The following is a 24,688-nucleotide window of genomic DNA, read 5'->3' as shown; positions in this document are numbered from 1 at the left end:
ATGGCCATTTCCGGGCTTTGGGGTACTTTGTAGTGCCTCTGGCTCGTTTCTGAACCCGGTGGCTCTCCGAAACTCCATAGTCTTCAACACAAAATGCCCTGAAGCTGGCTACGATACCTGGGCAGCTTTCAGGCTTTGGGATGCTTCCTGGTGCTTTCGCCTCCTGTCTGAATCAGATGTTCTCTCTCCAGTTCACTCTTAGTACCAAACTTTGCACAGATTGACTGAACCTTGGTAGTATTGACATAATTCAGTCGGTACCTTTAAGAGTTCAAAATTTGGTACCCAACTTCATTGCTTTCAAAGACACAGTATATATTCACACAAGAACGAGACAAAAGTGATGCATCAATGTATTAAACTTTAATGAAACCTTTAGTGCTGGAAAACACAAGTTGAAACTTTATCACAATATTAACATTAATATATACTGTGTGTGTATATATATATATATATATATATATATATATATATATATATATATATATATATATATATATATATATATATATACATTTTCATATAATAATATCAGTGTTATCAGTGTATTTTCAGGTTTACACACATCTATACCTACACATTTACTGAGATCAGCCATGGTTGCATGTGGCTATGAGCCAGTGGCAATGTCTGTGAGCATATGCAATGTGATAATTAACACAGAAGTGTGAAGATGGAAACACTGTCAGCATCAAATTTCCTACAGGCTGTAGCATTTGTGTGAGTGCTGGTATCTGTCTCAGTGGGATCTTTCGTGAATGCTTCAGGAAGTGTAAATTTGACCTTGTGAGGTGTTTTATCCCCCTTTTTTATTTATTTATTTTTTTTACTGAATCCCCACATATCCCAGCTTATGCACCATTACGCCCCATTATAGCTTTGTGCCCGACTCAGCCATGCAGGCCGAGGAACACTACACCGACAGGGACTCTCTTCTGCTGTGCGTATTGATTGTGTGTGTGTACCTCATGAGTGGAGGAATGATGGTGTGTGAGTTTGTGTGTGTGTGAGAGAGAGTGATGACTGGGCAGTGTCACAGGGCTGGGCTGCATGAATCGATCACCACTCCCCATACACTCATTGAGTGGGCTAAATAAAAACTGTATGTGTGTCTGTCCCTTAGCTGTTGAGCAAATCCTTTTCTTAAGTAGCTTTACAGTGAAAACATCCTGTTGTGCTCCCTTTGCACCTACCTCTCTCCTTCCTTCCCCCTCTCCTCCTCTCCATCCTGTCCTGCTATACTTTTTCTCTCTTTATCTCTCTCTTGTTGTTTATCACCCACCCCCCCTCTCTCTGTTGCTCTCTGATCTGAGTGTGTCACAGTAGTTAATCACCGTGTTGTTGCTGTGTTGTGTTATGATAGGAGGCCTAAAGCTAGAACAGACACCGTGGAGAATCTGTACCGGCGAGGTAGAAGGCTGCTTTATTATCTTGGCAGGGTGATTATAGTGGTCAAGTTCTAAGAAGATGATTGTGACTGGTCATTACTGCCTTGCTCAAGGACTCACTCGAGCACTAATAAAGTGGAGTGTAATATGAGATAAGAAATGGGGATGGGGGGGGGTGAACGTGCATGTGGGCGTACATGTATTTTTATTCTCGCTGGTGTGTCCAATCTGCTCCATCGAACCCACCTGCGACCCTGCCAGAGGAGATAATTCACTGTCAATATTTATTAACCTCAGTCTGCGTCCATAGAACACACACACACACACACACACACACACACACACACACACACACACACACACACACACACACACAATCGTTATGCCCTCATAGTGCGCACTGTCACACTCAACTGCACACATACTCACTCCAATCTCAACCCTCTCTGTCACACCACACTTCACCACACACCACCTCCCACCCCCCCCTCTCTGTTGGGTGCACATGCATACAGATGTACAAAGACACACACACAAAACAGATGCTAACACTTCCTCTATTAGTATTCAGGGTGTTCTCCTCTGTCTGTGTATGACACACACGGCTGGTGGCCTATGGGAGCACAGCGGCCTGTACTACTAATGGAATACGACGCTCACACCACACAAACAAAGGAACACACACGCACACACACACGCAAATACACATGAATAACAATTTATACATAACATGCTCTTTACGCATGTGTGTGAGTGTAATCTGGGTTATGAGAATATAAAGTGGACTAATTGTTTGATGAGGCAGGAGTAAGTGGAGAGCAATTGGGGGATTTTGGACAGGAAGCATAGAAGTCTTTACAAATAGGATTCTAATGTTATTCACCTCAGCAGCAGGGTTGCCAGATAATCCTGCTAATATCCCCCTCTAGCAGAGGCACCCAAATCCCCTTCCTATGGTGTAAGCTGTTTAACCTGCAACTGTCACGTCCCCCCCCCCCTCGCTTTCGCACACGTTCATTACATTGCACTCTCATTTAAATAATTTATTCACCTTTTATACACATTTACTTTCCAACATTTTAACATCGCTGTAATTTGGTAACCGAGATGTTGCAAGTTAAATTGTCAAATGAGATGCCTTTGTGTCTCTTTCACTCATTCAGTTGTGTGTGAGTCTCAAGAGGGATGATAGAGAGATGCAGCTCAGTTGTAATTATGACTGCAAGATAACTTTTGTTTATACCTTCAGTTTAAGTTGAAACAACGCAGGTTGTAATTTAATTTTCCCTGTTTCTTTTGTAAAAAGCATCATAAACTAAGTGAAAGTTTTGGGTGGAAAAGGATACTGACACAATACTTGACTGATCATAACTCATGTAAACTTGTGCTTAGGACTTAAAGAAAATATGCTAATATGTCAAAGTAGGGCTGAAACATTTGTGATAAATCTGCTAATTATTTCCAAAAACAAATCCATAATGTTCTATAAAATTCAATTCAAATTTTCCTTAAGTCAAAAGTCTTCAGATGTAACAAATCTCCAAAACTTAGTCCAAACCACCAAAGTATTCAGTTTACGATGATGTGCAAAAAGCAGAAAATTCTCTCCTTAAGCAGGCAGCAACCAGAGATAGACTGAAGTTGTTGATTAAGACTAGAAAAACTGAAGATCAGAATTGATCAGGAATCCACAAGGGAAACGATAAAGAATTGGACAGATAAGCAGAATCGATAATGTCAATGTCAATTGTCATCCAACAGATCAAAATTTCCACTAGCTGTCCAACTTTTAAAAATAGAATACAATCTAATAAAACTTTAAATTCCATCTTGGTGGAAAAATTAAGTATACAGTATAGAACATTAGAAACGAGGATAACACGTACAGCATTATAACATCCCCATAGACAAAAATGATTAAATCTTAATGTGCAACCAAACAAACATTATTGACAACCAAACTTCATTTCAGAATTCATATAACCTTTATTTGTACTTTGAGATTAGTGCTAACATGCTGTAGAAGGCTAAATGTTTGCATGTTAGCACCTTCATTTTAACATGGTGATAGACTGTTAGTCCTGTTCAAAGTTATTTCATTATTGCATTAACTTTATTTTTCGTTCAAATAAGATGCACACCCCCACGGCATTAACCACAAAATGTTTTGAATACATTTGTAGACTTCAAAGTCAAAAGGAGTCTAATTATGTTGCACCTCAATGCAGTTGTTTTTGATAACAGAATAAAGTCAGAGGTTAGAACGTCTGTTTGAGTGGTGGGATCAAAAGTTGTGGGTGTCAAAGTCGTCTGTAACTTTTATATCATTGTAAACAAGCGGTGTGGTGCAAAAGCTTCTTACTCATAGCCAGTTTATGTGGGTAAATTATGTTTGTCGATTAATAATGGATTAATGCAATGTTATGTTAAAACGGCTGTGATGACAGAATTATTTTGATAGAGAGAGTGTGCAGAAAATGTTTGTGTGTATTAGCCTGACATGAACATGTGTGTAATTTATATTTTTAGCTCACCCCTAGGTGAGAGGGCTGATTAGCATCAGTGATTAGGTATTTATGAGCGCTGCTAATCAGCGAGATAAACACCTTAGCTGTGTGAGCTAGTGAGCTATTTGAACATTTTTCTTCCAGAAGTTTCAAGGAGGGGGAGGCACTGCTCGCGTTTTACAACATTAACATTCACACATTTAAAGGTTCAGACCAACACAAATTCTAAAAAGTCAATCTGACGTGACAGGATAGACTTTACTGGCAGTTTTTAATGCACAGTCCCAAGAAATAGTTCATTTTTTCCCTTTCCTTTTCATTTGTTGTTTCCCTGCAAGGTATTAGAAAAATATGACCTTGATTTCATCATACACTAATGCTAGCTCGACACAAGTAGTAGCTCAAATTAAGTAGTGCATTTGTCAGGTAAACACTTAAAATTGACTTTTGATGTTTGTGTTGTTCTTATTTGCACTGGTGAAACTTCAGTTGAGCAACTAAAGTTAAATCAGAATAGTTAAAAAAACAACAACATCAACAACAATGGAGGCACATTTGTAGACAAACAAGTCTTACAAGTTGTGTGTCTCTGTAAGTAATCTCCCAAAGCAGAGACCCACTGCTGGGCTTACACACCTCTGCTATTGATTAGCTCATTAACAAATAAACAAACACACATACACAGAGCTGTGCTCTCAACAGCAACGACTAAAAACTCTTAGATGTTCTCTATCGACCGGCTGACTTTTCTGTCTTTTTCTCTTTTTTCCCCCCTTTCTTTCCTTCCTTCCCTCCCTTGCTCTCTCTCACTCTCCCTTCGCTTGCTTGGTACTCTCTCCCCTGTCTTCCCTTCCTAATGAAAGGAGAAGATAGAATCTCAGGGCCAGCTCATTAAAACATACTCCCAATTAACTGTCAACCTTCTCGCCAGAGAGATGGAGAGAAAGAAAAGAATGTATGGAGCACGGCGGAGGGGAAATGATGCGTGGACAGAGCAGAGCATTTAAAAAATGGCAATGTTTTAAAGAAGCAATGATATAGCATCTTTTGAAAAAGCAAAATAATTTGTAGTGTTGTTTGAGAGCGGCAGAGAGGAAAGGACAGTTAATAAAGTACAGTTTATGAACACTGTTGAGTCTTAATGACCTGTCTCTGTTTTATCAGCCACTTGGGAATGATTAATGCCACACAAATGTGTGTTTGCCTGTGAGTCCGTATGTGTGTGTAAGACAGATTGTGAGCCATCACTGCTTGAATGGTTTAGTCATTTGTCTGTTATAGCTTAATTTTAAAATAACTTTGAAGCACAGCTCGACTGTCAGGGTTGCTGCTCGTGACAGGGCCAATAAGACTGGAGCCACGAGAGCGGTCAGGAGCTGGAGCACTGTGGCCCAGCGGGGCCAAAAAGGTTTATTATGGTGTCAGTCTTTCACACCCTGTGATAAGCCTGTTATCTCTGCCTCTCTCATTTTCGGACCAATCAGATTTAATGTCACCAGAGTGTTAGGCTGTTATTTGTAGCAGGCAGTGTGGCAGCTACTTAAAATGATAAGGGCCGATAAAGGTGTTGTGTTTTCTTTTTAAAACATTTTTTTATCGATTAGAGAGTAAAAGGGGAATGAGTGAGCTCATTTTAAAGCAAATGGCAGTTACAGCATTACAACAACACTATTGACAGCAGCCAGTTGGGTGTAAAAAAAAATCAATACAGCTGATTTTTAAGAGGAAGACAGTTAGAGAGCTGTCCCGTTTATAATCAGGGTTATCCTAACATGTTGTTTTTCTTATCTCATGTGTGCCTAAGGCTACATTCACACCAAATCTGGTGATGCAACTAAAACGCCACTTGTCTTATTCATTTGAATGTGGGTGGTGCATCTAGGCTTCAGGGGTGGGGGCCGAAGGAGGTTGGGAATAAATCGCTGTGGCTTGCAGTAAAAAATGTTAAAACATATTCAACTTTTTGAGAAATGCAACCTAACCTCAGGCTGCTATGGCCAACATATAACCAGCAGCCAGACTGTAAAAATGCCAGCAGTCCACGTGAACAAGCAATACAGTCTCTTACTATCAGTAAATATTATAGTAAATAAAAGAACTGAAGTATGTATTAAGAGCTTGCGTGTGCTATACTACAGAGGAGAGCACTCGCTTGGTTTGTGTATGTGCACACAAGTCTTTTGTGGCAGTAAAGATACTACAGTAATGAAAATCAAAAATAATTCTACAGGCCTTTTAAGCCAGCATAAACAAACTCTCTGAAGATAAATACTGCAATAGGGAAATTGGCTTTCTCTCCTCCATCCAATCCCCTAAAAACGGGCTGTTTGAATTACCACATCACCTGAACGTTTACCACAATTGTTCACACATTTGAATTCAGATGGTAGCAGCAGATACATTAACATTGAAATAGCATTTGTCTTATCTAAATAAATACACAATAAACGAGCAGACAGACATACATAGACACAAAGTCGGAAGTTACTTTTAAAAAGATGCCAAACAGTAATTTTATTATTACTTTACTTTTATTTATCTTTTTCCGATTTTGTGCATACCACTTACCTGATATAGATGTTATCAGCCATTTAATTGCCATTATCAGTGGTTTTGTTTTTCACCTCATACATACAGTGTGTGTTAGAAGGGGCTTGTAACATCTACTGTGGGGTTGAAAGGCTGTTATCAGCCCCTTGCAATGGCCATTACCAGTTTGTCAGGTTTCACTTTCACTTTCTTTAGCTTTAGGCAGAGACTGTATATAAGGATGAACAACATGACAGCCCCCCCAAAGTGTAACTTTTCAATCTTGATGGCCCCCTGGTGTCTGACTGCAGTACAGGTCATAAACCTGCCCCTCTGTGTTAGTTAATTGGGACACAGGCCAAACTAACAACCTCAAAGAACAAGCCAAACATTTTTTTTTTCCCAAAGATGGTTTCTGTCACTGAAGGTAGTTCTTAATCACCCTGATGTTTGTTCAAGTGATCGTTTTTATGATAAGTTTTAATGAATTATTCAATTCGACAAAAAGGAGATTTTCCGCCATGATTGACAGTTGTGACAGCCAATCCATGCGCTCGCATTTATTGGGGCTGCTTGCGATTGGTCAGGCAGGTGTTTGGCGGGAATTCCCCCACTGCGGATATTGCTACTGCGCAGACTCCGCATCTTAATGACATCACCATTGCAAAATGGTAACGCCCGTATCTCGGATATCTTAACTTTAGTAAAGCGTAGCCTATGGGTTTAGACACCAAAACAATGTGGTGATACGTTTAAAAAAATATATATTATTTAGAGTAACTACAGGTTTCACATGGGACATTAACACTGGTTTCCTGGGTTAAAGTCCTGTTTTTTTGAGCACTCCACTGTCACTCCATCCTTACCACAGAGCACTGTCTCACTCTTAATATTAAGTCAGCTGACTTCATCCTTTGCCCCGTCATAATGCTGATAATGTCTGTCTGAATCTAATAGTTGGTGTGACAGGCCCTTTCTAAACCATATCTATGATCACCACTGATAATGACCATTTAATGGCATTGTAACAATCAAAGCGACTGTACCAGTGCACAATTTTATGATACATTTATTAGCACATTAAGTGTTTGTTTAAAAATTGCAACTTTCTTATCCTTTAAAATTAAACTTTGCATGATACCTTGTTTGATTCTGAAATTACTTTCAGTATCACTTCATTGAATATCATCCTCAGTTTTCATTTAAAATATCCAGCTTATTGCTGACTTTATTTACCATATTTAGGTTCTCAGGCTTCATCCATGAATACTCTACTGACTGCACTCAACCTTGGAACATAATTCAACTCTTGCTGCAGCACTGTGCCTATACCTATTTTTAGTCGAATCTGATCAAACAAGGTCATGATGCAGACTAAAGACCAATGCAGTTGCTATATAAAAGATAAGTTTTGCTGAGCATTTGTTTGTGAGATTGTGAATGAATGTTCGAGTGTGTCTTATGTTTATCTTAAATCTTTCCCCCTGCATTATGGGTCTTGTAATATATTACTATCAGTAGGATCAATTATGTCTCGTTGTTTTTAATCATCTCATATTTCTTTATGTGTGTGCACTTGCATGATCTCCTCACGTGTGGAAGAAGGAGTTCAGAGCAATAACAACAAATATGAAACTTAAAAGGATACATGAGTGGGTGTTTTAAATATTTTGGGAAGAGAAAGAAGGCTTGCTGGGACTGAGTTTCACTTTGCTCGCTGACTGAAACAAAACACTCACTGATGTATTGCTGATAGCTATGAAGATAAACATGAGCAAAGCACTAATAAACAGTAAACACAAAGGCTGATGGGAATACAAGAGTGAATAAATTAACCGTGTTTTCCTTGGATATGACTTTATGTACTTAAACCCTCAGAGAGAAATCTTGGAGTTGAAGTCCCAGAGAAAGAAGAGAATGTTGACTCTGATTTCTCCTGACAGTTTCCTGTCCTGCTTGCCCTCGGGGTGTGTATGTGTTTGTGTGTCTGTGTGTCTGTGCATGTGCTTGTCGGCGTCACTGGCTCCTCTGGTCGATGTTCAGAACATATGTCTTCTGTCTCCATGGTAACGTGATACGCCAGAACCACACATAAGTCCACCTGAGGTTGTGACTATTCCTGAGCAGAAGAAGGTCTCTTCAGCTTTGTTACAGACTCACAGTGGTTCCAAAATTGATGCTGTCTTCATTACTCAGTGATTATGAATTCACCCCATCAGTCACATAATTTCATCAGGACTTTGAGCTTCAAAGTTAGGAGGAAAAAAAAGATACTGTTGAGATTATTATGACTGTCATGTATCAAGATCAGCTTATACATGCACATGATCCCACGAACTTGGTTGGGTTGTGCACTGAAGAGTGAACAAATGTTATTATCTCTGCCAGGCATAAGACCTGAGGGGATCATGTAGGTTGTGTGTGTGTGTGTGTGTGTGTGTGTGTGTGTGTGTGTGTGTGTGTGTGTGTGTGTGTGTGTGTGTGTGTGTGTGTGTGTGTGTGTGTGTGTGTGTGTGTGTGTGTGTGTACTGTATGTGTGTGTGTTTGTTTCTCTCTGTGCACAGCTAATCTCAACTACTGGACCAATCAGCGTGATATTTTGTGTGCACAATTACAACTGTGTGCTCAAGGACCTCTTGTGGTTATAGTGATGAATTTTCACAATTGTTGAAAAAAAACAACCTTTTTTTTTTTAATGTTTTATACAGTCGTCGATTGCTGATGTCATTCCTCTTAAGCTTTCTGTAATTGGCTCAGCTGAGAACAACAAACCTTACTGTCTGTTGCAGGTCAGATTTTGGCCTCATCATGGCTAAAAAAAGTTGACATTCAACGAAAAGTTTGGTCTTATTCTGATCTGCGGCATCTGCAGATCAATTCCATACCTGATAAGTTATGACACACCTAAGTTAGGCATGATACGAGATAAAATAGTCCCTGTTTTCTTATCTTGTCTGTGAGGGAGCTGACTGGGACAAGTCCACCAGGTGTAGCTGTAATGCTGCCAATTTTGCAGACTTGCAGAATTTATTTGGAAATTTGTGCCTTGATTTTTGCTTCTGCCATTAGTAAGTAAAGAAACTGCGTAGTTGAATATTTTCTTTGCCTGCTTTAGTTGTGTTTATTGTTGTTACTTCCTACTTTGTAGTGCTGTAGACTGCCAACAAAGTTAATACCAGTCAAAGTCCAGTTGTGGATGACATAGATCAAAGATTTGTAGCTATGTTTCAGTTACTAAAAATAGTTTCATCCTCTTCATTAAATCGTATCTATATTTCACGTACAGTGCCTGTTAGCAGGAAATCTACATCTGCTCTTTGAAATGCATCGTGGCTCTGTAAAAAATAGAAAAGGCGCATATTTTGATAGGCTTCTGGAAAGCTGCATTGCATCTGCTGGAATTACAGGAATTGTCTAAATCAGCTGCAATATGCTGGGCAGCCGCATAGCAGCCGCAGCACGGCCACCTGATGGAGAACTGCCCTCTACTGAGTGCACCTTTCCAGTTGATTGATATTTCCTAAAGGGAAACATCAAGGTCTGCATGTGAAAATAGTTTTATAAGGTCTGTCTATGGCTCCTGGGGGAGATGCGTGAAGTCTGATAACTGAAGACTACAAGTTTGAACATTTGGGGTGTGGAGTTAGAAGGAAGTGTTTAGCAGACCAGTAGCTGGCTTCACATCTCTGCGATAAGACAGAGGCTCGAGGCTACATTAGCCAGAGGTCAGTTGGCGGTCAGTTGCATCGAGGGTAATGTTAGGCACCAGGTTTTGAGAAGGACGCATTGAATAAAAACGACAGAATCCCAGATTGGTTTGCAACAACTTTTTAAAATTTTTTAAAATAAATCTTGCAATGCCAAAATAAGGACATATTCTTAATTTTTCTTTTTACTTCCAATCAGTAAGAAAAGATAAGAGGTATGCGCTTGCACTTCAGTATCACTGTAGCTACAATGTTTCATGCTGTAAATATTCTTTACATCACTGTATAACCTATCTTAGGTGCTTTCTCTGATTATTTGCTACCAAGACAAGTTTTTCATTTGATTTAGAAACCTAATCTAGGCTTGTCTTTTTTCAGTCTGTTTATAGCTACATATACTGTACATGTGATGTACTGCAGCTAAAGTAACACAGAACATCAAATAAACATCACAGTTCCATCAGAGTCTTCTCAAAGGTATCTAAACATGAGGATTGTCGAGGGTGTTTTTGTGATCTACGCAAATTCAATTAAAATGTACAAGAGCAGCCTCAACACATCAAATCCAGCATGTAACCAAATGGAAAGTTTCAGTAAACCGAGTGTTCATAAAGTGCCGGTATGAATTAGATATAAGACAGGTTTATGTGTGAATACATGGCCAAACAAGATCTGCACACTTCACTGTGTGTGTATTTGAGGCAAAGAGATCCATGCATCTGCTCAGCGATTCCTACAAGCTACAGTGCGCACCTCTCTAACAGTAAATATGTCGACAAACACAGTATTATTGCGAATTCACAGTTTATTCAGAAAAACATACCTGTTGCAGAGCTTCTCAAAATTCCAACAACTAAATCTTGTTTACCAGCCCGGTTTGTTTTTGTTTGGGGTCCTGTCTGAGATGCATACTGCATAGCATGATTTTCATGAGTTCTGGCTGGAAATCACACTGCATAGAAATGCCCTTTTTCTGTCCTCACTTGCAATATGTTGCTTGGAATTTTAATGCTGAAAAATCAGGCCCAATGGACGGTTTTCTTCTGTAATAGTCCAGGCTTTGTTTAATACTATACAGAGGTCAGCACACTGTCATTCTCCCAACTCTATATAGCTGATTAATGACCTGTCAATCACACATAAAAGATGACAGCCAAGGCAGAGCAGCATTGAATATTTAGTTAAGAGTTAGTGAGAGTTTTCCTCTCTGTGACAAAATGATTAATTTTTCATTTTTCAAAAAGCAAACATTTGAAAGGGAGAAAAATATGATAAAATAATTACCAAAACTAACCAAGAATTTCTAAAACCAACCAAGAAGCAATTAACAATGGCATTTGGGGAGATTACACCACCACAGTGAACGTGTGTTTATTTATAAATGCACAAATTTGAGATTTCTCCTGCTTTATGAAAATGCTCATAAAATAAAGTTAAGGCAACTAAAAGAGAATTTAAATGTAAACAAACGAGTTGTGACTTCTTTGAACATCTAAGTACAACTTTAATAAGGTATCTTATTTTGACATCTATAACTTATTCCATGTTTTATGTATTTATGCTAGTGAGAATCAGGCTGATCAGTCGTTCAGGAAGCCACTCACTAAACACTTTTTCTGTAAGATGTATGTAGTCGTCACTTATTGCTCAGACACATGAACAGTGTTTTAAAAACAGTAAACAATAAGCTGATTAGAGTATAAATATGGATAGAATTGCTGCTGATTTAATTATTTTTGGTGGGAGCTCTATGCTATCTCTCCCTCTTTCTCTCACATCCTCCTCCTGACTGCAGAAAAATGCCAAAATCTGCATTTAAATTGAAAGCTATTCATCTGCATATTTCTGATTATTCAATTAATTTGTCCTCTATTTTTTTTCCTCAACCCCACCAATCAGCAGCTTTGCCATGCGGTGGAATAGTTTGTTGTTGGTGATGCTGCTGTCGGTGTGTGTGTGTGTGTCTGTGTGTGTCTGTGTGTGTGTGTGTGTGTGTGTGTGTGTGTGTGTGTTTGTGTTTGTGTGTGTGGAGTGGTGGAGCAGAGGTGGGTAAAGGTGGAATCTGAAAAGAGGCAAGGTGTAAATGAGAATTATCTTCTACATCTTTTTGAATTTCAATGCGTCTCTGCCTCAGCGCTGGGATGAGTTTGAGAGAAATCTATGCGGCAGAGGGAGGGGAGAACTAGGCAGAGAGGGTAAGACGGAGAAGAAAAGTCCCCTCATTAGTAGTGGAGAGCGGAGACAGAGGTCAACTGATCTGCGAACTGGATGTCACCACCTCAATCTAGAGCCATCTGTCACATTGAAGCATGCACACACAGTCTGAGGCCTCCATTTTAACAGTACAGTTGCAAAGACCAGTGCAAAATAGCATGTCATGTCTGTAAGGACAGTGAAGCTGATTTTAAGCATATCATATTGGTGTAAAGGGATGTGAGAGTTAAAATATATATTGTAGGGGAGCTGTAATTAATCATCTTTTCAGCCAGTCACATTACTTGTCTCGCCAGTCACATTGACACATAATAGAGACAGCTTATCAAATGGAAATGAGAATGCATAAATAAATGTTGTCAAGGTACTCAGAGTGGCAGAAAAGTGTATGATGAAAACAGTGTCACGTTTTCTGTTGGTGATGTTTGTTTTTTGTTTTTTTTTTTTTGCAACATCATAATCCAAATTAGTACAATGATGGTTTGTACAGTCTGTTACACTGGTGTGATTAGTTAGGTTGCATTTAATCAAATTTGGTTGCATTCACATGGAACATCAATGTTATTGCATTAAAAAAAGGTTGGAAGACGCAAGACGTTATTGAAATCAGTAATAGAATGGCGTCATTTGATATAATTTCACTAATGACTATCCAAATGGAGAAAAAAACTGCTTGTTGACCCACCACTATTAACTTAAATTCACACAATAACGACCCCCAATTCAGCAGTATCACATAATATCACATTGAAAAAATGTATTTTAAGAATTAAAAATTAAACACTACTTTTGACAAACTGGAAAGAGGCTCATGACACGCGTGGCTGTTGCCACTGGTAATCCTGTGATTTTTGGATGAGCAGAGGGCGGCAGAGAGAGAGGGAGTAAGTGAGTAGGGGAAGACTGATAAATGGACTGGTATAAAAGAAACTGAGAGTTAATTTTTTAAGAAATAACCGGCCAGTCTCTGTGTGTAACAGTCTGTGTAGCTATTTGGCATCAATCTGGTGTTTTTTTTCTGAGGATGGTATAATTGTGTAAAAAATAAGTGGCACCACCCGGGGCTTAAATATGAGTACCAAAAACTGCAGTTCCTCAAATGGCAAGTTGAGGCTGGCTCCAAAAGTGAGTAAATCCTTGTGTTAAAATGCCCAACTTTACAGCAGAAATCAACATGTTTAAAACCTGGTACAAAAAACAGCTCGGGTCCCTTTAGCTAATTCCCTCATTCATGGCAACTGTATGAGGTGTGAATATGTATTAAGGCTTACAGCTGTGCGTAATTACGGGCTTGGCTTCTTTGAGTGTCAGGCTGTCTGCTGATAGTGTCCTTGGTTTCTCAGTCAGATCCACCCCGTTCAAATATGGTCACTTCTGGCTCCTAAATTCCAAGATGGCGTCTGCCAAAATGCCACACTTAAAGCTTCAAAACAGCAGTCCACAAACCAAGTGGTGATATCGCTGTGGCTACATCCATTATTTTTGCACACTCTATGTCAAAAAACTGAAAGAACAGGAGAGCACGAGGGATACTTAGCTACTCTACGTTTTAGCAAACTTAACTTGAACAGGAGAAAATAGTGTATTTGTTGGGAACCGTCCCCAGAAGCAGATTTGGCAACACAGGAAATACTTGTTAGTAAGATAAGTTCAGTTTTGGTCTTTTCATAGTTGCTGACAATAAGACAAATGATGCAATATCACATTTCTATAAAGTTTTTAGTTTAAACTTCTTAACAGAATCACCAAAAGTCATCCGAGTGATGTGTATTCAAAAACCCAGTTCTTGGCAAATTTTCAAGAAGAGCCAAAAAGGATTACTTAAAATGAATGTGGGGTCACCCAGTAGCTCACCTGGTAGAGTGGGTTCCCCATGTAGAGAGGCTGTGTCCCCCGTCCAGCGGCCCTTTGCTGCATGTCATCCTCTCTCTCTCTCTCTCTCTCTCTCTCTCTCTCTCTCTCTCTCTCTCTCTCTCTCTCTCATGCTTCAGCTGTCCTATCATAATAAAGGCAAAAAGCCAACGAAAAATAGATAATAAAAATAAAGTTAACCTGCCACAATCAAGTAATCATCTCAGTCTTTTTTGAAGCAAACGTGTCCTCTCTACTGTGAGGACTTGCTGCTTTTCTTTGTCCTATATGACTGATTGAATTATGCTTTAATATATCATATCATATTTAATTTAACTTTTGGTCAGACAAAACACATGGAAAAAACCCTGAAAACTCTGATAGGTATTTTTCTCTTTTCTCTATTTTTCTTTCTGCTTTTCTCTTTCTTTATGGCAGTTGACAGGCTCAACTTGTGATCAATCTGCTAATTGAGACTAACTGATAATGAAAATAATTTTAAATTAATACCAACCTTTGTCCCTGAGCCAACTCATGAGCACTTGCTCCCCACCTTTGTACCATGTGTGCTGTGTGGGCAAAAAAAAAGTTCAAATCAAATGTCATGAAATGTAGAGGCAAAGCTCATTTCAAGGTCAGGGATATAGCAACATGTAGCATTGCCTCTTATCTTTGTGTTGGCGGGAAAACAAAGGCCTCAGTTGTTTGCTTTTGCTTTCTTGTCTTTCCCGTGTTCCTGTCTAACTGCTGAAGGGCGTGGGTGTGCACCTTTACTCTGACCCTGTATGCTTTGGGAGAGGAGCGCGATTGTGATTCAGCTAGCATGCAGCTCCTTGGTTGGATGAGGTCATTATAAAGCCCCGCCCTGCATCTCAAGCCAGGAAGTATCGATTTCCTTTAATTGGATAGACAAATGAAAAGAGGGGATGAACGTGGAGGCACTCCCCCTCTCCATTGTTGAGGTCTGTCCTTCTTAGATTTCATGTGCAAGTTTGTCTTGTTAGATTCTTGCCCATAATCCTGGAGAAACAAGTTTTCTTCTGTCTCTGTCTGTTTTTATTATTGATGCGTTTTGTGTGACCCTGTAGGAGGGGCCTGTGCCGCCTGTTATTACCGTAACCTCACCTTTCTTTTTCCTCACTCCGTCTGCTAAATGAGGGGAATCCAGTTTTTTTCAAATATAAACAGAGCTTTGTTGTTTTCATAAAGGTCAGCTATTGTTTAAAACACTTTTTAGTGAAGCGTGAATATGCAAATAAGCATTGATAAGGTCAGTATTTGAATAAAGCTGATTTAAAAAAAAAACCTCTTCTGACCTTTTATTAACTTGTTTTGAATTTTTCTGTGCATAAGAGAAGAGTGAATAAATCTAACAAGTGGCCCTCTGGGTCGCATTTGTTTTAAACCTGCTTCTCTTTTAGCCATCAAACAAGACTTTTTTTCTTCTCCTTTTTAGAAGAACCCTCATACAATTCATGTTTAATTTTAATCAGAAACTTAATTAATTGGTTAATAAATCTGGCCTTAATGATGGCAACTAGTAGAAATGACCCAACCACTCCATCTGTACTCTAGTGCAAGGTGTTTTTTCTTTACATGAACAGAATGAAATAACCTTTGTGCCAAGTATTTAATTATGTATATTAGCCAATATAAGCACAGCTTTATTTAGGCTTCCCACTGTGGGCCCTCTGTGACACATTACCAGAACATGCATGCTAATTTCATAAATGCATTCATTAACTTAATTATGCACGTATATTTGTGAAACAACTATCAATCACTTCAAGTATACTTAAATAAAAAAAAATTCAATCCGTTTTTTGTCCTGATGACCATTATGATTAGCAGTTATTCCACTTCACTTCAGTTTTCAGTTTTTTTAGACTTTTTTGGCCTTTAATTGATTGGAAAGCTGTGGCTTGAAGGCAAGGACATAGCCTTTGCACATGGGGTGCTTGCTCTACCAGGTGAGCTACTGGACTCATCTTCACTTCAGCTTTCAACACCTCCAGTTTATCTGGACCATATCAGCACAAACAACACTGAATTAAGAAATATTATAAAACAGTGCCTTCTTTATTTTTACACAAGTCAGACACAGAAATACAGTGCATTTACCTGTGATTTTTTTTTCATAAGCTGTTGGTGTTTCTGGGTCAACCTTTTTGTTGTTTGACAGTGTGACTGTGTTTCTTTCCATGGATAAGTGCCTGAATATCGATTGTGCTATTATGGTTTCGAGTTGGGTTGGAGAAACATTCTTTTTCTTATCGAAAAACACCCCTGGTTGACGTAGACTTTACCTTTCAATGTGAAACTATCACAATACAGCGGGTGAAAAGGAAAAGAGGGAATGAGAGGCTAAAGTGCACACATCATCACAAAGTCACTCCTGGCTTTAAAAAATTGGATTGTTTATGTGATATGGTGATTCACAAATTGATTCTTTGAAAAGGTTTCAATACTAAATTTCCACACCACTGAAACACTGGAAATAGCCACACTTCCTTGCTCTCTCTTGTTGTTCATGTTTACTACAGTCATTCTTTTGTTCTCTGCTACCAACCAAAAAGTTGTTGGAGTCACGATATATTTATCTTTAAAAAAAAAAAACATTTATGACCTCAATATATTTTTTTTCCTGCAGTATCAAATATAGTAATGAACATCAATATGTTTTATTGTATTTTATTTTGAAATTTCAGTATCACAACACACATATTGTACATCAGATTGTTAAGGTTGAATTTTCCGGATCACCATTGATTATCATCTGAACCTCACGAATAGAAGTATTTCAGCATCTTTTTCATCACATCTTCTCGCTGGAAAGGTTTGGCAGCCTCTCTCTCTGATGTTTATATGACTACTTGAGAGCTTAACTGAAGATTACCTTGACAGACTAATATCAATGTACCTCAATGTTAAAAATGGGGGTGGGGCATATAGAGAGAAAAACACATGTTGTCCAAAGCAATCTCTGTAGCATGCACTTCTACATTACCAGTTGCAGAAAGATGTGTTAAAACATGTTATTTGGCACTTTAAAAGTTTTTTTCTTTCACATAGAAGTTTTGCTATTGCCAATATAAAAGAACCAGAAATGCACTCAGTGCTGATGAGCAAGGTCAAAACCTTGTTTATTCTGGTACACTGTATATTGCTCCCTGTCACATGAAGAAAATTGGCCTTGGTGGAAATGTCTTAAAGTGAACTTTGATTACCAGTGTGTGGGTATCTGTGCACACAATTAGTGTTATAATTTTATATGACAGCATAAATGTAAGAGTAAAAGCAACAGTAACTTAACAGTGAGGTTCACTTTCAAAGAGTGCAATAAATGCAACATGCTTTACAATGCTTGCAACCCCGCAACTGTAGTTTGATACATAAATGTAAGGCCAAAGCAAAGACTGTATAAATAATGAACGTAGCTACTGTGACGTCACTCATTGGTTTGTGGACAGCTATTATGAAGTGAGTTCTGCTATTTTGGGGGATTTTGGAGACAGAGGTCTCAGTATTTTGGCAATTGGGTGGAGCTGTGGAGGAGCGAGGGGCGCATCTGTAGCACAGACTGTAGCAATGACTTGTAGACAGCCCGTCACTCAAACCCCTGTAGATTTGAAATTAGCTGTAGAGACCTAAATTGGTTTTGTACCAGGCTGTAAACATGTATATTTTTTGTTGTAGAGTTGGGCATTATAGCATGGGGGTCTATGGGGATTGACTTTGTTTTGGATCCAGCCTCAAGTGGCCATTAGAGGAAATGCAGTTTTCGGCACTGACTCAATGGCTTTATTGTTCAGCCTTGGTTGTTGCTGCTTGAGCCTAAATGAGCTAAAGTTCTTATATGACTTCCTGTTTGAATATTAATTTTCTAAAAAGCCTTCAATAACTTTGAAATTAAGTTTATTTTGTTGTTGCTTAGACAGCTATGTGAACAGTATTCAGTCAAATTGGTAAATGTGCTGACATGAATTCTGCCTCCCTGTCTTACTGTAACACTCCTCTATCTGAGACCCAAAGCACTGCTGCCTCAGTTTGGCGTCTATAACCTTTTGTAATCTATGTAAATCTTGATAACCTTTGCGCAGCTCACAACCATGTGTGTGCACATATATTTGGCCACTTGAAATCTAAATGTTATGCGGGGGCACTAGTGTTTCTCCAGAGAATGAGGCTGTTATCTTAGTTTTCCTTTTTGACTAACTGTGTGAGTCCTTGGCTCCCATAGGCTTTCATCAACTTGTCCACGGTGTCTCACACACACACACACACACACACACACACACACACACACACACACATACACACACGTCTGTTCTGAGGACAAACTTTGGCAGAAGGTGTTTCAGACTTTGAGATCTCCATGGTAACTGGTCAAAGTGTTTTTCTTTGATGTATGTGTTCCATGTTCCCAGAGCCCCAGACGTTTCTAGATCCGTGTGCACACACGTGTTTGTGTGTGTGCCTGTGATGAGAGCAGCAGCCTGAGGATATGGCATAGCTTTCAGACAGCCGCGCAGGGAAAGAAAACACCAGGGACATAAAGCCACAGAGTGAGGCGGTTAGATGGAAAGTAGTCAGGAGAAAGCTGGTGTGATTAGAAAAGCCTTTGGTTCGCCCTGCTTCAGCTTCCACGCGTGTGTAGTGAAGATTGATAGAATCGATTCAAGACCACTTGTAAAGAATAAGAGATGACCAGAAGCGTGTTGTTACGAGGTGTCCTTGGAAACACATATTTTCTGTGGACATGGTATAAATCAAGTTCATGCGTCTGCTTGAGATGCTTCTTAATGTGAATGTTTTTTTTTGGGTTTTTTTTTTTTTGCTGCTGTTAGGGAGCTGTAGACGTATTGAGAAAGTCACTACTAAAGTTACTCAGACCTTTGACTTGTGGGACTTGAAATCTCTATTTAAAAAAAAAGCGTTAAATTTTCAAAATGTATTTGACCGGCTTTACCACCTCACCATCTATTCATACATCTAACCCAGAGAAATCACCTTTTTAAATTAAAAAAAAATCTTTCATGTTTGATAACTTTTAGATTATGACTCCATCAAAGACAGGAGTACACATTTAATCTTGGAAATACCACTGTGGTCGTGTGTCACGGTGGCCTAGTAGTCTAAGGTGCTTATCACATAACCGCAACGAATCCCACTGGAGACCTTTGTTGCATGTCATCCGCTCTTCCTAATTTCCTCTCTCCAGCCTCTTCAGATTCATTCTTGCCTCTTGAATGTATACTATTATAAGCCCCTTTCCCACTGAAGAAAAAAAAAAAAACACCCGCTAACATCTGCTTTTTTTATTTAATGGGAAAGGTTACAATATGCATTCACTCCTGGGGTCAAATGACTCACAGGTCATGTCACATGTCACTGGTCTTTATCAGCTCCAGTCAACTTCAGTCAGTAGAGATGGAAATACAGCACTCAGGTGGTCACGTAAACTTGACCCCTTTTGCCGGCGAGATGCAGTGATGCCAGTATATACCTTTTTTTTCCTTCAGAGCAGCCCTCGATCATCGTTCCAAATTAAGTATGAGTTATTAAGAAGTAACCACCGTAACATTTTCACTGACTTCCATACTGCTTTTTACTGTTTACTAACCTGTTTCCCGTTCTTGATGTTAAACATAACGCACCAAATAAATACATTCACGCACACAGAGAAAGGCTGTCTGCAGCAGAGCCATGTAAACCTTTAGAGGTTTTTCCCGTGTTTAAAAGACCTGCATACATGCACTCAGAGGTAATGTCAATAAATACTGGAGAAGAAGAGGAGTCAACACCACTAGTGTCATACAACTTGTTAGCAAGTACAAAAAAAATTAACGTTATTCAAGTGCAACTTCAGAATCAGAATTATTGTCAAGAGGAATTTGCTTTGGTAGTCATAAATAAAGGATAGGAGAAACTATTTAAAAACTATCAAATAGTACAATAAAAAAAATGTATATATCTGAATTAAAATGAAGAGCAATGTAGTTTTTAAAAGTGATAGTTGTGCAGAAATGTGCAAAATTCTCCAAGGAATGTTCAGAGCTAACACATACTCAAACTTATACTTATTTACTTGAACATAACTCTTCTCATATATAATAAAAGCAAACCCAGAACTCCCCACACAAACTTCACATCTTCACATCTTTTATATATATATATATATATATCTTGATATTGGTGGCATTGCCCACATCAGAGTGAATGTGATGTGGCCTTATACATTGGTGGTGGGAGTAAAGGGCAACAGATCTGGTTTTCGGTGTAGAGTTAAAAAATGCTAGATTTTTTTTTGTAGAAAAACAGAAAAAAAAGAAACAGCTAGTGCAATAAATACAAGAGACTAAATCCACAATTGACTGATAGTGTGATAAAGTGACTCAATCAACCCATCCTCAAACTTCTTTATGCTCGACTGTGAGATCACGTTGGCGCATTTTTGTACATTTGGTGAGAGAACAACATTGAAACAGCAAGTCATTCTATCTGTGTCTCTCAAGCACTCTCCATGCTGCGTTTAGCTTCAGTTTAGCACTGTGCAGTCAGCTGGCAAATGTCATTAGTTCAGTTATCCTCTCCTCTCACCCCTCAGAGATTTGTCACTGTTCACACAAAAGTGAACAGCTGAGTTCACCTCAGCCTGTTGTGTGTGAGAAAGCACACTAATTGGTTTATCAAGTAGGATTTGCTTATTTATTCATTCATTTATTTATTGCATTAACTGGACTACTTTCCAATATCCTATTGCTAAAGTCTATGAAATGTTCAAATGATAGTCAAGTAGGAGTTTTGAAATCATATTGTATCCTATTACATTCACAGAGTTGGACTTTCAGTAAAAAAGTGTCCGTGTGGGAAATAATGTAATGTCCTATTAAATCTTTCTCTGTGAACCTTCGCTCATTCTCTTTTTTTTGTCCTCTTGACTTTCATTTCTTTTTAAATTTCCTTTCTGAGTATTTCCCCTCCCCATCTGTTTTATAAGCCCTCTCATGATACTTATCAAATAAAGATCTGTGTCTCTTACACACATTGACACAGGACATTTCTCAGACGTCTCAATATCTTCACAGCATGTCATGGGATTCCGCTCCTCGCTACCTTCCTCCATCCCTGCGATGCTTTAATTACTTTATCCCCTGTTTCTCTCATCCCTTTCTCCTTCACTCCATCGCCCCGAGCTGCTCCTCATTCCTTTTAATTAATCCACACAGATTTAGACACCTTCACCCTGCTGTGAATGCGTACACACACAACACACACTCACACGCGCACTTGACAATCCCCTGTAGACAATAACAACTTTAAGTGATCTTGCTCTCACTTTGAAAGTTTTTTTCCTCTGGAGATGGATCTAGTGGAAAACCCAGGTCTCATTGTTTGATATTGTGTATTGTCTTTTGATGCTTGTGTCTCTGTGTGCGTGTGCGTGTGTGACTGTGTCTGTGTCTGCGTATGTGCAGGGCTCCAATGGAAGCATGCAGCTCATGGAGACGGAGTTCTCCAAAACTCTGGGAGAGATGGTGGCCCTCCATCTGCACCACCAGAAGAGCATCCCAGCATTCCTTTCTGCTGTGACCCTCGACCTCTTCAGCCGACAAACAACATTCTGAAGTAACTTGATACCAACTCAGACACAGGGCTGTATAACTGGGATTATTTTTATTTTTTAAAATTTCTTGATGTTTTTTTTTCCTTTTCGTTTTTTTCCTTGCATACAATTTTCAGAGGGCTCTCTGAGCAGCTCTGACATATGAGCAGTTTAGTCAGTGCTGTGTTGTGGAGAACGAACACCTTGTTTAATGAAATACTTCCATCTTGTTTTTGAAAAACCTGACAAAGCAACCTGGTATCCCTATTTGTACGATAAATATTTCATCAATGAAGCTCTGAGAAATACATTTTTCTTAACAGGACTGAGTTGCTATGAAGAAGACACACAGTAGCCGACAACGTTTGTATCGAGACATGTCTTTGTTTACAGTGGGAGTTTGAAGTACACTTCTAACCAAGTTAAATAGACAGTTTGGAGAAAGGTTGCGGTTATCTGGATCTGCAGTCGATGCGTTTGACAGGGTCTTTACTCAGGCTGAATCTTTGTTGACTCCCTTTTCTTCTTATTGTTGCCTTATACAAAACGTTTTGTATTTACAAGTAGTCCAAGCCAATATAACGATAGAAATCCAACTGAATATAAGACCTGTGGATTCTATCTTTATTTCCCTTCTCTATTTCCCGTCTCATTCGTTGTCCTGGGATATACCAAAATTTGACCCAGTCGCCAGAATATATGTCGGCATTGTATGTTTCTGCGTAATTTGAAACTTAACGTTTTATGTTTATGCCAAAATCCCCACATAATTATGGTTCAGAAGATAAGATGACAAAGTCAGCTTATATATATGCAATCAGAACTACATTGCTCAGAAACGTTAATATGATACATTTAAAATGCACAAACGTAAGCTTTCGGTGGTCTGAAGAAACATATAATGCCAGCATTTTCATCTGGCAACTGGTCTGCATAAATTCAAAGTAAGTTTTCCTCAGAATCTAATAGGGTCTTGCCATACAATTGAGTTTGTTGTAACTATTCACTTAATTTATGAGTATGTGATTGAATTGAAATCCAAACTTTTTCTTCACTTGTCTCTCTGTGGCCCTTCACATTATAAGAGACAAAAAGAGGAAAGGTAAAAAGTTTTAGATGAAAATGCAGAGATAAGAGCTGATCTTGCCATTAGCTACATTCAAAATCAGTACTACAGTTTGACCACGAGAGAAAATGTAATATTTGATCTGTGATAACCTCACTAAATTAAAAGTTCACAGTGTATAAGCCCAACAGAAAGTAGAGAGTGCAGAGTTTCTAAGTTTGTCACCTGAATCTATTACATGCCCTGTTGCCTGCAGTAAGCCAGTGTATTGTTGTTTTCTTCATTTATGCAAAATGGTGAAAACTAATTAATTATGACACCAAACCATTTGCGAACTAAATTTGTGGAGTCATTTCAAATATTACAGATTGCAAACAGCCGTACCGTCCACCTAAAGCTTTAAATCAAAAGCTTTAAGGTAACATTACTGCAACAACAAATCACACATTAGCCTGTTACTCATGTGAGGCAGTGAAGACGCAGCAAATGAATAGAAACTTGAGTTTTACAACAAAATGTTAATTGAAAATTAAATAGCGTTATGGTTCTCATTTGTTGTCACTTTGAATAAATAAAAACAGTATCAGCTTTATCACTCACACACAAACACACACACAAAAGTTTGTAAATACCTCAATATGCATTGTTAATTGGCATCAGTGTGTCATAAAATAAGGATTAGACAACAAAAAAAACGCATACATGGAGATGCTTTAACATTTGTAAACATTTGCTGAGACTCACTAAAAAGGCATTTTCCTTTCTGATATAACCTTTATAACACAGAAAAAAAGTCTGCAGATATGAATTTGATTTGAATGAACTATGAATTCCTCCAGTCTTGAATTTAGTTAACAACCATGGCTGTGTGTGTTGGGCTATTAACAAGAGATAAGACAAGGGAAATTTCAAGGCAGCAATAAAGCGAAATGGCAGAAATAAACATGGGGTGAAGAGGAAGCGAGGGAGCAATCCAACAAAACCGAGAAACAAAAGGAAGTGAGCTGAGAATAAAGCCACTTATCACAGCAACAATATAAGAACTCCAGCTGGTGCAGCCATATGTCTCAGGAGAAAACATATTCTCCTGTACAGCACATGCCACATACTGTCCTTGTTTTTCTCTGTTTTCGCAAGCTCGTTCATTTTCACAACACAGCACATCTTCTGCACACCCCGCGGCTCTCACATCGAGAGGGTTCATATATTAGATGGTTTCATATAAGCAGTGCATTACGTAGCACACATCGTTCTCAGTCAGCAGTGTGTGATGTTCTGTGGCTTTATCGCTAATGTCCGCGTCACACAAAATTACAGTACCTTGTTACCGTTGTAAATTTGAAATGCAAATGTAATCAATAAAGAGTGTGATTGACTGTTGAAAATTTGACTTGACTTAAAAGTACATTAATTTTACCGCAACATATTACAGCAGCAACTCATCAGCTCTACCTCTGAACATGACAGAGACTCACCATATCCAGAGCCTGTGAAAAACTGGAAGATCACCTTGTTACGTGACTCTGTGTGCTGTGTTAACTGGTGTAATGGCTCTGTTAGGCTCTCAGTCCTAATGAAACAACAACGTCAACAAGGACTCGTGGGGGGACATTAGCTTGTCGGCTAACATCTTGTGGCTAGGCGCGTACCCATGGTCCTTGTTCAGACAGAGTTCATACTAAAAATTGTGTCAAATAAAAAGCCCCCCACCCCCCCCCCCCCATTCTTTTCAGTGAGTAAGTGCTTCAGGCCTTTTCCAGTAAATAGCAAAAAAAGGACTATAAGATTGTGGCAAAAATGACAAGAGAAAAGGAAGTGAG

The 24,688-nt window shown here is 38.9% G+C and overlaps 1 protein-coding gene across 1 annotated transcript in view; it reads left to right on the top strand.

Annotated features, from left to right (window-relative positions):
* mad1l1 (mitotic arrest deficient 1 like 1) overlaps positions 1-24,258 on the top strand; it is a 67,891-nt gene extending 43,633 nt beyond the window's left edge. Inside the window, exon 18 of the mRNA XM_042485218.2 lies at positions 21,675-24,258. Coding sequence (XP_042341152.2) covers positions 21,675-21,824 — 150 coding nt within the window. The 3' untranslated portion in view covers positions 21,825-24,258. The remainder of the gene's footprint in view (positions 1-21,674) is intronic.
* Positions 24,259-24,688: the final 430 nt, after the last annotated feature.

Source organism: Plectropomus leopardus, chromosome 3, assembly GCF_026936395.1.
Source record: "Plectropomus leopardus strain MGB_pleo_1.0 chromosome 3, ASM2693639v1, whole genome shotgun sequence".
NCBI lineage: Eukaryota > Metazoa > Chordata > Actinopteri > Perciformes > Serranidae > Plectropomus > Plectropomus leopardus.
Note: the sequence above shows the minus strand (reverse complement) of the source record. Positions and strands in the feature narration are given on the sequence as shown.